The sequence below is a fragment of the Oncorhynchus nerka genome, linkage group LG27, assembly GCF_034236695.1.
Source record: "Oncorhynchus nerka isolate Pitt River linkage group LG27, Oner_Uvic_2.0, whole genome shotgun sequence".
Lineage (NCBI taxonomy): Eukaryota > Metazoa > Chordata > Actinopteri > Salmoniformes > Salmonidae > Oncorhynchus > Oncorhynchus nerka.
Window position 1 is genome coordinate 36,357,334 of NC_088422.1, and position 12,347 is coordinate 36,369,680.

General features: G+C 43.6%; 1 protein-coding gene across 2 annotated transcripts in view; it reads left to right on the forward strand.

The window, feature by feature from the left end:
- The window catches only part of serinc5 (serine incorporator 5), a 51,178-nt gene extending 38,877 nt beyond the window's left edge, over positions 1-12,301 (forward strand). For both annotated transcript variants that reach the window (XM_065011630.1, XM_065011631.1), the window contains 7 exons: positions 1,062-1,273; positions 1,355-1,447; positions 1,634-1,760; positions 3,035-3,104; positions 5,659-5,695; positions 7,623-7,767; positions 9,526-12,301. In XM_065011630.1, coding sequence (XP_064867702.1) covers positions 1,062-1,273; positions 1,355-1,447; positions 1,634-1,760; positions 3,035-3,104; positions 5,659-5,695; positions 7,623-7,767; positions 9,526-9,670 — 829 coding nt within the window. In that variant the 3' untranslated portion in view covers positions 9,671-12,301. The remainder of the gene's footprint in view (positions 1-1,061; positions 1,274-1,354; positions 1,448-1,633; positions 1,761-3,034; positions 3,105-5,658; positions 5,696-7,622; positions 7,768-9,525) is intronic.
- Positions 12,302-12,347: the final 46 nt, after the last annotated feature.

The following is a 12,347-nucleotide window of genomic DNA, read 5'->3' on the forward strand; positions in this document are numbered from 1 at the left end:
AATGTGGATATCTCTGCCAGCAACCATAAACCTGTCTTTTAGTATCCTCAGGAATAAAATATAGCAATCTCCTCTCTCTCTTCCTCTCATTTCCTTACCCTACCTCCCCCTCTCTCTTCCTCTATTTTCCTTACCCTACCTCCCCCCCTCTCTTCCTCTCTTTTCCTTACCCTACCTCCCCTCTCTCTTCCTCTATTTTCCTTACCCTACCTCCCCCTCTCTCTTCCTCTATTTTCCTTACCATACCTCCCCTCTCTCTTCCTCTATTTTCCTTACCCTACCTCCCCCTCTCTCTTCCTCTATTTTCCTTACCATACCTCCCCTCTCTCTTCCTCTATTTTCCTTACCCTACCTCCCCTCTCTCTTCCTCTCATTTCCTTACCATACCTCCCCTCTCTCTTCCTCTATTTTCCTTACCCTACCTCCCCTCTCTCTTCCTCTATTTTCCTTACCATACCTCCCCTCTCGCTTCCTCTATTTTCCTTACCCTACCTCCCCTCTCTCTTCCTCTATTTTCCTTACCATACCTCCCCCTCTCTCTTCCTCCCATCCTTCCCTCCTCTCTCTTCCTCCCATCCTTCCCTCCCCCTCTTCCTCCAATCCTTCCCTCCTCTCTCTTCCTCCCATCCTTCCCCTCCCCTCTTCCTCCAATCCTTCCCTCCTCTCTCTTCCTCCCATCCTTCCCTCCCCCCTCTTCCTCCCATCCTTCCCTCCTCTCTCTTCCTCCCATCCTTCCCTCCTCTCTCTTCCTCCCATCCTTCCCTCCTCTCTCTTCCTCCCATCCTTCCCTCCCCCTCTCTTCCTCCCATCCTTCCCTCCTCTCTCTTCCTCCCATCCTTCCCTCCTCTCTCTTCCTCCCATCCTTCCCTCCTCTCTCTTCCTCCCATCCTTCCCTCCCCCCTCTCTTCCTCCCATCCTTCCCTCCTCTCTTCCTCCCATCCTTCCCTCCTTTCTCTTCCTCCCATCCTTCCCTCCCCCTCTCTTCCTCCCATCCTTCCCTCCCCTCTCTTCCTCCTATCCTTCCCTCCTCTCTCTTCCTCCTATTCGTCCCCCCTCTTTAGGAGTTCAGGTGTGAAGGACAACCGTCTGTGGTATGGGGCGCTGGCTCTGGCCACCTTGGTGTTGTTCAGTGTCGCCGTAGGAGCTGTGGTGTTCATGGCTCTGTTTTACACACACTCTCAGGCCTGTCTGCTCAACAAGGTGTTCCTGGGGGTCAACGGCAGCCTCTGTTTCATAGTCACTATGCTGGCTATATCTCCCTTCATACAGAGACGTGAGTACACACACACACACACACACACACACAAACAGGGACACACACACATACGGTAACAGTCCATCTGTTCTCCTCCAGTCCAGCCTAAGTCTGGCCTGCTCCAGCCAGGAGTGATCAGTGTGTACGTCATGTACCTCACCTTCTCAGCCTTCTCCAGCAAGCCCAAAGAGAGTAAGTATACAGGAGTCTCAGCCCATAGCGTTCTAGTGTTTCATTGCCTATATGAATTGCCTATTAACAGGTTTCATGTGTTTGCATTTTGTTAATTTACACTTTAAATGCTATGCTCTGTTTGGTCCAATGTGCCTCTTACAGTATTAACATCATCCTCTTATTTCTCTCTCTTTCTCTGTATAGTGTTGGAGGTTAATGGGGTGAATACGACAGTGTGTGTGTTCCCTTTCAACTCTGGTTCAGAGAGCGACAAGAGGATCGTAACAGGAGTGGGAACTGTCATCCTGTTCGGCTGTGTGCTCTACTCCTGGTAAGACACACACCAAGTGTTGCTTTCACCTATCCCCTGTTTTTAGATCTGTGCAGATAGGAGAGGGGGCTGTGTTTTTAGACTTTTTGCAGTGAGGTAATTTGTTATTGACTGGAGGAAAAGTGAGATTGTTTCTGATTGGCTGGGGCTGTTGAGAGGGTTCGTGTGATTGGCTGAATCTGTTGAGAGGGTGTGTGTGATAGCCTGGATTTGTAGTGAGGGTTTCCACATGTGTTTCACATTAAGCTCAGACATACAGCTTATCCTGTGTTCATCTCTGTGAAAGACTTCAGCTATTCTCAACCAGAAATTTATGGGAAAATGTATGCGTGGGCGGTATCCAGATTGTCATGCCTTCATACCGACCTTGTGCCATTCCTGGGATATTCTGTAATACCAGCACTGAACACAAGGGGCGCTGCTTTCAAACCCCATTGATACTCTGTAATCCTAAAGTTAGCGATGCCAACAAGTACATATAAAATCCCATAGAGAATGCTAAATAAATGCAATGATAACGAGTGGATTGCAAACATTTTGTACAGTTTCTAACCTATACAAGTCACTCAAAAAGGCTACTCACGGTTTGCTGCACACACAAAACAAATATTAGCCAGCAAGGCTCTTGATCCAAGAGGGGATTCTACCAAGCAAATGTTTGCCAAGCAAATGTTTGAATTTGGAAGAAGCTAACCACTTAGCTAGATAGCTAACAAGCTACTACATTTGCAAACCAATACACAACTGCAGAGCATTTAGCACATTTTAGACAGTTAACTTAATAGTTATGAGATATCTAGCTGGCAATTTAGTTGTGAAATCCATACTGTAATTAGATCACCTGACACATGTTGCACAACAGTGAGTGACTCACAAGGCTCCGGTCTCTCGTTGTTGTGTGCTTATAAACAAACACCACGTGACATGTGACTGGGGACTACTGTAAGCTTCATAATAATGTGACAGGTGATATGAAAAAACACTGTTGTTTTTTATAAAGTTTACAAAAGTTCACTGCAGGTATTTACTTTAAAGGTAGAATTCAAATGGAATTCAACACTTCAAAGAAATTGTTTCAATGGTATTGACGGTATTACAAAACCATTCCGTGGCTTTTTCCAAATACCCCAGTATGTGGTATATACGGTATATCGCCCAAGCCTAGAAAATGTCTTCTGACAGATTTGTAATCAATGTGTGTGTGTCTGTGTGTGTGTGTGTGTTTTGTGTGTGTGTGTGTGTGTGTGTGTGTGTGTGTGTGTGTGTGTGTGTAGTTTGACGTCCACCACCAGACGGAGCTCTGCAGCGATGCGTGTGATTAGGAACAGCGTGCCTGAGACTGAAGTAAGACCATCCACGAACACAAACACACACACACACACACATTACAGATCTGTCAGAATACATTTTTCCAGTTATTTGTGGTCCAGCCAATCACACACATCCTTTCAACAGCTCAGTGTCTGTGTGTCTGCACCAGAGTATGTGGGCAGAGTTGAGCGGTCGGAATCCCCCTCCTCACTCACAGGGAAAAAAACTGCTGCTTCAAATTCATTAAAATCACCATTTAACCAACACCATCTATTTTTGTGACTACCTGGACCTACCATTTGGTTTTGAAGTATTGGAACCAAACCATATGATTTGAATTAAAAATATTTTAATAAACAACAAACTGTGACTGTCAGAAGTGCTCATCATTTCAAATTGGCTACATGTCATTACAAGGCTCTTGATAAGCATATACAGTGCCTTTGGAAAGTATTCAGACCCCTTCACTTTTTCCACGTTTTGTTACTTTACAGACTTAATTTAAAATTGATTAAATAAAAAATGTTCCTCATCAATCTACACACAATAACCCATAATGACAAAGCAAAAACAGGTTTTTATAAATATTTGCAAATGTATAAAAAATAAAAACAGAAAGACCTTATTTACATAAGTATTCAGACTCATTGCTATGAGACTTGAAATTGAGCTCAGGTGCATTCTGTTTCCATTGATCATCCTTGAGATGTTTCTACAGCTTGATTAGAGTCCAACTGTGGTAAATTAAATTGATTGGACATGATTTTGAAAGGCACACACCTGCCTATATACGGTCCCGCAGTTGACAGTGCATGTCAGAGCAAAATCCAAGCCATGGCGTCAAAGGAATTGTCCGTAGAGCCCCAAGACAGAATTGTGTCGAGGCACAGATCTGGGGAAGGGTACCAAAACATTTCTGCAGCGTTGAAGGTCCCCAAGAACACAGTGGCCTCCATCATTCTTAAATGGAAGAAGTTTGGAACCACCAAGACTCTTCCGAGAGCTGGCCGCCTGGCCAAACTGAGCAATTAAGGGAGAAGGGCCTTGGTCAGGGAGGTTACCAAGAACTCTATGGTCACTCTGACAGAGCTCTAGAGTTCCTATGTGGAGATGGGAGAACATTCCAGAAGGTCAACCATCTCTGCAGCACTCCACCAATCAGGCCTTTATGGTAGAGTGGCCAGAGACGGAAGCCACTCCTCAATAAAAGCACATGACAGCCCGCTTGAAATTTGCCAAAAGGCACCTAAAGACTCTCAGACCATGAGAAACAAGATTCTCTGGTCTGATGAAATCAAGATTAAACTCTTTGGCCTGAATGCCAAGTGTCACATCTGGAGGAAACCTGGCACCATCCCTACGGTGAAGCATGATGGTGGCAGCATCATTCTGTGGGGAAGTTTTTCAGCGGCAGGGACTTGGAGACTAGTCAGGATCGAGGAAAAGATGAATGGAGCAAAGTAGAGAGAGATCCTTGATGAAAACCTGCTCCAGAGCACTCAGGACCTCAGACATGCGTGAAGGTTCACCTTCCAACAATGGTTTGCAGACTGATAGTTGGTAGCTAGCTGGTAGTTAGCTGGCTAGCTTCAGTTGAGGGGTTCTGGATCCAAAGTAGATATAAGTACTTTAGAAGAAATAGCTACATTGGGTGAGGCGGGTTGCAGGAGAGTATTTAGAAGTTGAGGTTTAACAAAATATTTTAAAAGATATGCGAAGAAAAATATGTTAAAAATATATATTTTTAAACGATATATACAAGGTACACGACACGACAGGCGGTGATACAGCCCGACAGGATGCTCTCGATTGTGCATCTGTAGAAGTCTGTGAGTGCTTTTGGTGACAAGCCAAATTTCTTCAGCCTCCTGAGGTTGAAGAGGCGCTGCTGCGCCTTCTTCACGATGCTGTCTGTGTGGGTGGACCAATTCAGTTTGTCTGTGATGTGTACGCCGAGGAACTTAAAACTTACTACCCTCTCCACTACTGTTCCATCGATGTGGATAGGGGGTTGTTCCCTCTGCTGTTTCCTGAAGTCCACAATCATCTCCAATTTGTAAGTCGCTCTGGATAAGAGCGTCTGCTAAATGACTTAAATGTAAATGTAATCTCCTTAGTTTTGTTGATGTTGAGTGTGAGGTTATTTTCCTGACACCACACTCCGAGGGCCCTCACCTCCTCCCTGTAGGCCGTCTCGTCGTTGTTGGTAGTCAAGCCTACCACTGTTGTGTCGTCCGCAAACGTGTTTTATCAGTTTCTTTATGAAAATATTTAGTGAACTCCATGACAGTAGCTAAAGAAAGGGGCTATAGCAGCACACAAGTGGACTAGAAATGCATGCTGGGCCAGGAATGCCCTGAGCTCGTGAAGTGAAGTGAGTGCTACTGGAGCGGGCGAAAAGGCCGACCCTCCAGCCTTTGGGAAACTCACTCTGGGCTCCAGTCGAATTGGGCACACTCCACTCCTCGATCTGCTCCAGCTCGGCTCACATGCTCTGGTGTGCACGTGTGCGTTTAGTGTAAGGGCTATGTATAGTTGATTAGTTGATTAATTCCTGTACAAGTACTAACTCACCTCTCTCCGGCAGAGAGCGCGCTGCTGTTTCTGCTTTGGAGATGACACAGGTAAATACAAACATATTCTTTCTCTCCCTCTCTTTCTCCTTCTCTCACTGCTTTCTGTATAAAATGCCATCGCCCTCAGTATACTACTGTACTACTGTAACACCACCAGAAACAGGCAGTGTTCTTGTATATTCTCTCATACACATAGTAACAGTAAAGATGCAGGAACAGCATTGGTCAGTAAACATAAATGATGTCAGTGTTACCAGGAGGAGACTATGACTAGTGGTTGGAGATAGACCAGTCAGATAGTAGTAGTAGTAGAACTGAGGGAAGGCTGCAGCTGCCCTCTGGTGGGGTAAAGCAGCACTGCAGCCAGGGAAATAACAGCGCAGAGCATGTCACTTCATTTATGAATGTATTATACAGATATTTGGGGGGGGGGGGGGGGGAGTAACAAGTGTACAGTTAAGAACAATGCATTTGATAAAAAAATAAAAAAAACTTAAGCCCTTCTCAGTAGACAGTAATTTTCAGAGAGTTTCCTGTCCTGCAAAGCGGAGAGAGAGAAATATAGAGGTTAGAGACCAGGAAAAAGGAAGGAAAACAGGAATATTAGTGAGAGTTTTATTGGATAGAGCTGAGTTTATCGTGATGATAATAATGATTTTAACAGCGGTTTTCTTTGCATCATAAGTGTTATATGTAATGTTGCTGTGGTATTGTGGTTGTGTTGACTGATTAAGTTGCTTTGATCAATCAGTCAAATGCATTTCTAAAGCCCTTTTTATATCAGCAGTCGTCACAAGGGCTGATACAGAAACCCAGCCTAAAACCCCAAACAGCAAGCAATGCAGATGAAAAATTCCCTAGACAGGCATGAACCTAGGAAGACACCTAGAGAGGAACCAGACTCTGTGGGGTGGCCAGTCCTCTTTTGGCTGTGCCGGGTGAAGATGATAAGAGTACATTGTCATTAAGGCCAGATCGTTCTTCAAGATGTTCAAACGTTCCTAGATGACCAGCAGGGTCAAATAATAAGCACAGTGGTTATAGAGGGTGCAACAGGTCAGTACCTCAGGAGTAAATGTCAGTTGGCTTTTCATAGCCGAGCATTCAGAAGTCGAGACAGCAGGTGTGGTATAGAGAGAGGGAGAGAGAAGGTCAAAACAGCAGGTCCGGGACAAGGTAGCACGACCGGTGAACGGGTCAGGGCTCCATAGCCACAGGCAGAACAGCAGAAATTGAATCAGCAGCACGACCAGGTGGACTGGGGACAGAGTCAGCCAGGAGTTGTCAGGCCAGGTAGTCCTGAGGCATGTTCCTAAGGCTCAGGTTCTCCAGGAGGGGAGAGAGAGAAAGAGAGAGGGATGGCATAATTAGAGGGAGCATACCTAAGGTCACACAGGACACCAGATTAAACAGGAGAATTACACCAGATAGGACAGACTGACCCTAGCCCCCTGGCACATATACTATTGCCGCATAGATACTGGAGACCGAGACCAGGGGTGGGGTGGTGTGGTTGTGATTGTGTTGTGACTATGATGTAAGATCGTAATAACGTTGCTGTGATGTTGTGGTTGTGACTATGATGTAAGATCGTAATAACGTTGCTGTGATGTTGTGGTTGTGACTATGTTGTAAGGTTGTAATAATGTTGCTGTGAAGTTGTGGTTATGATGTAAGGTCGTAATAACGTCGCTGTGTTGTTGTGGTTGTGACTATGATGTAAGGTTGTAATAATGTTGCTGTGAAGTTGTGGTTATGATGTAAGATTGTAATAACGTCGCTGTGATGTTGTGGTTGTGACTATGATGTAAGGTTGTAATAATGTTGCTGTGAAGTTGTGGTTATGATGTAAGATTGTAATAACGTCGCTGTGATGTTGTGGTTGTGACTATGATGTAAGGTCGTAATAACGTTGTTGTGGTTGTGACTATGATGTAAGGTCGTAATAACGTTGCTGTGTTGTTGTGTTGTCCAGATGACTATGATGAGGAGCAGACTGGAGGAGGACAAAATGTTTTATATGATGAGAGACAGGGAACCATCTACAGCTACACCTACTTCCACTTTGTCTTCTTCCTGGGTTCACTCTACGTCATGATGACTGTCACAAACTGGTTCCAGTAAGTAGCAGAGTTACTGTGGAAACTCTTACTGCTAGTAGAGTTACTGTGGAAACCCTAACTACTAGTAGAGTTACTGTGGAAACTCTTACTACTAGTAGAGTTACTGTGGAAACCCTTACTACTAGTAGAGTTACTGTGGAAACCCTTACTACTAGTAGAGTTACTGGGGAAACCCTTACTGCTAGCAGAGTGACTGTGGAAACCCTTACTACTAGTAGAGTTACTGTGGAAACCCTTACTACTAGTAGAGTTACTGTGGAAACTCTTACTGCTAGTAGAGTTACTGTGGAAACTCTTACTACTAGTAGAGTTACTGTGGAAACCCTTACTACTAGTATATTTACTGTGGAAACTCTTACTGCTAGTAGAGTTACTGTGGAAACTCTTACTGCTAGTAGAGTTACTGTGGAAACTCTTACTGCCAGTAGAGTTACTGTGGAAACTCTTACTACTAGTAGAGTTACTGTGGAAACCCTTACTACTAGTAGAGTTACTGTGGAAACTCTTACTGCTAGTAGAGTTACTGGGGAAACCCTTACTACTAGTAGAGTTACTGTGGAAACTCTTACTACTAGTAGAGTTACTGTGGAAACTCTTACTACTAGTAGAGTTACTGTGGAAACCCTTACTACTAGTAGAGTTACTGTGGGAACCTTTACTACTAGTAGAGTGACTGTGGAAACTCGTGCTGCTAGTAGAGTTACTGTGAAACTCTAATTATAGCTTCAGTTAGTAGAATAGTCACTGGGGAACATTAATTATAGCTTCAGTTAGTAGAATAGTCACTGGGGAACTTTAATTATAGCTTCAGTTAGTAGAATAGTCACTGGGGAACTTTAATTATAGCTTCAGTTCGTAGAATAGTCACTGGGGAACTTTAATTATAGCTTCAGTAGAGTGACTGTGAAACTCGTTAGTATAATAGTCACTGGGGAACTTTAATTATAGCTTCAGTTAGTAGAATAGTCACTGGGGAACTTTAATTATAGCTTCAGTTCGTAGAATAGTCACTGGGGAACTTTAATTATAGCTTCAGTTAGTAGAATAGTCACTGGGGAACTTTAATTATAGCTTCAGTTAGTAGAATAGTCACTGGGGAACTTTAATTATAGCTTCAGTTAGTAGAATAGTCACTGGGGAACATTAATTATAGCTTCAGTTAGTAGAATAGTCACTGGGGAACTTTAATTATAGCTTCAGTTAGTAGAATAGTCACTGGGGAACTTTAATTATAGCTTCAGTTCGTAGAATAGTCACTGGGGAACTTTAATTATAGCTTCAGTTAGTAGAATAGTCACTGGGGAACTTTAATTATAGCTTCAGTTAGTAGAATAGTCACTGGGGAACTTTAATTATAGCTTCAGTTCGTAGAATAGTCACTGGGGAACTTTAATTATAGCTTCAGTTAGTAGAATAGTCACTGGGGAACTTTAATTATAGCTTCAGTTAGTAGAATAGTCACTGGGGAACTTTAATTATAGCTTCAGTTAGTAGAATAGTCACTGGGGAACTTTAATTATAGCTTCAGTTCGTAGAATAGTCACTGGGGAACTTTAATTATAGCTTCAGTTAGTAGAATAGTCACTGGGGAACTTTAATTATAGCTTCAGTTCGTAGACGAGTTAGCCTACCGGGGAAACTTTAACTTGGTCCCAGTTAGTAGTAGAGTTACTAGGGAAACTTTGTTTCTTTATTTATTCCACTAATTACAATGTTGTGTAAAGCTAAGAGTATGCTATGTTTGTTTTCCCGTAGCTATGACAACCATAAGATAGAGAAGCTGCTGGATGGCAGTTGGTCTGTGTTCTGGATCAAGATGGCGTCCTGCTGGGTCTGTCTCATCCTCTACATGTGGACCCTGCTCGCCCCCATGGTCTGCCCCAAACGCTTCGAGGCCTAACACACACACATGCAGACACCGAAACACAGCCCAACATTATGTTCAGCTTTCTACATGGGTTTTTTGTGTTGCGTTTGGTTTTTAATGTTTTAGTGTTTTATATTGAATTTTTGACCAGTTATGAATACTTTCAGCTATTGTTGCCGGGAAGGCATTTGATGTCTTTCATTTTTACTATTATTGATGTATGGTGTTACATTCAGGTTGGACTCATAGCTTGACTCTTGGGGGTGCCTAAAACAATGGGCTGGACCAATGTTCATACAATAATGTATGTGGCTCCCCATGGTCCTAGAGGTGCCCAGATTCTGTTATGGGAGTGTCCAGCACCAATATCATTTCAACCCTGTTTACATGTTTGCTTATATGTGTGATTCCCATACTTGGTCTCTGTTATTCTTTTATTCCCATGAAGAGAAGTTTCATTTCTCAGGCTCATACATCAGCTTGCTTGTTATTTTCTTGATTTTGTTTACCCCTTTTTTCCCCCAATTCCGTGGGATCTAATTGGTAGTTAGTCTTGTCTCATCGCTGCAACTCCCGTTTGGACTCGGGAGAGGCGAAGATCGAGAGCCGTGCATCCTCCGAAACACAACCCAACCAAGCTGCTTCTTGACACAATGCCCACTTAACCCAGAAGCCAGCCTCACTGATGTGTCGGAGGAAACACCATACGCATTGCGCCCGGCCCGCCACAGGAGTTGCTTGTGAGCGATGGGACAAGAACATCCCTACCGACCAAACCCTCCCCTAACCCGGACAACGCTGGGCCAATTGTGCGCCGCCCCATGGGTCTCCCAGTCGCGGCCGGCTACGACAGAGCCTAGACTTGAACCCAGAATCTCTAGTGGCACAGCTAGCACTGCGATGCAGTGCCTTAGACCACTGCGCCACTCGGGAGGCCCAGCTTGCTTGTTATTCAACCCTTTTGTAGAATACTTTTTCTATGCAATTAAACAAGCTGTTTTGATTTGATTTGCCTGTCTTTAGGTCACACAGTCATGTGAAACGTGTTAGTTAGGAGTAAATAGGACCGATTATATCAACGCTCCTTTTGAGCCAGAACTTTAAATGCCAGTCGTTTGTACACACACATTTATTGTACAGTTGTGTTTTCCAAATAAGCCTCTCTGACTAGCAGAGCGCCGGCTGGCAGGTAGAGGACTGTGGGACCAGAGAGTCACTACTGTTGACGGGAGCTGCAATCATGGAGGGGAAAATCAACAGTTTGATTTAAAACGTTTGCCAAAGGTAGATCTCAGAAACAAGGAACAGACATGCTCAAGTTTTTCACCCGAGTATCTTCTCCCTCTATAACTGCTGCAATCCTCCAACTCCTCGGCCCTAGAAACGTGCTTGGTGTGCTCTCTGTTGCTGATGAAGGGTTACCTACAGAGCTCCTTTCGGGTGTGTGAAAATAGAAGGGGAAGGGGATATGGGCCATGAACCGGGACCTTAGTGTGTAGTGGTGGTTACTCAGTGTGTAGTGGTGGTTACTCAGTGTGTAGTGGTGGTTACTCAGTGTGTAGTGGTGGTTACTCAACACTGGTTGTTGATGTTATTGACTGAACAAACCCAGACTAAGACTTGCCTGACAGGGAGCAAGAAACTATTCTCCAGAACTCCAAACCATTCAGCTATTATGCTTTTCTGTTTTCATACTTACAAACCTACAGTATATAACCCTTTTGATACTAATATGAAATATGTACACTTTGGTTTAATATATTGGTATTTGTTGAAGAAAAACAACTTGAAAATTGTGATATTTAAGATGTATGTCTTTTTTCCCTTAGATTTCAGATGAGATAAATATCAGTGGACTTTGCTGAATAGAATAATCAGATAACCCTATGAGCCAGCAGTTTGTTGAGGCATATTTATGCCATAAGGTTTCCACTGTGACTGAAGTTTCTTCACCTCAGCCGTTGTTATGAAGGGATTAAACCCGTCTGGAGGGATAGGATGTGTACAGGGTTAGGCTCCATTCATTATCCATTCAGTGATGTCATGGAGGGTTGTTGGAATTTCAATTAAACAATGGAATGCTTCCATTAAAAGAAGTACAATAATTGTGAAATAGAATTTCACTTCCCTTTACTGAATGATGCTGAATTGACTGGAACCCTGGTATAAAATATGTTGACTGATCACTTCCTTTTTTGCTATTAGCAGATTCTGTCCACATGTCATTTCAGACCAGTTGTGTTTTTTTATCCTGTCTCCTGTGGAGGATCCAGATAGACAGGATGTGGTGCTCTACTGCAGCTCAGCTCTACACCAACTGGTCAACCTCATGTTAACTCATTAGGGATCAAAACCAAACCTTCTGATTGGGCTGTGCGCTGCCATACATGACATGTTGTGGTCCATTTTATGTTCTCCATTGTTAAGATGACCACTAGGTGTGTGCACAGGAGTGTGAGTGTGTTTGTCTCATTTTATTTGCACAGGAGCACTTGCGTTAGTGAGTTTTGCTCTGTGAAGAAAATTGAGTGTATGTGTGTGTGTGTGTGTGTGTGTGTGTGTGTGTGTGTGTGCGCGTGCATGTTTCCAAACACTGCTCGCACTAATTCTCTGTACACAATTTGATTTAGTCCTAAACACAAAAATAAAACGGACACCTTTTCATTTCGTCTTGTGTGTTTGTGTAAAGTGATCATTGATAGCCTCAGCT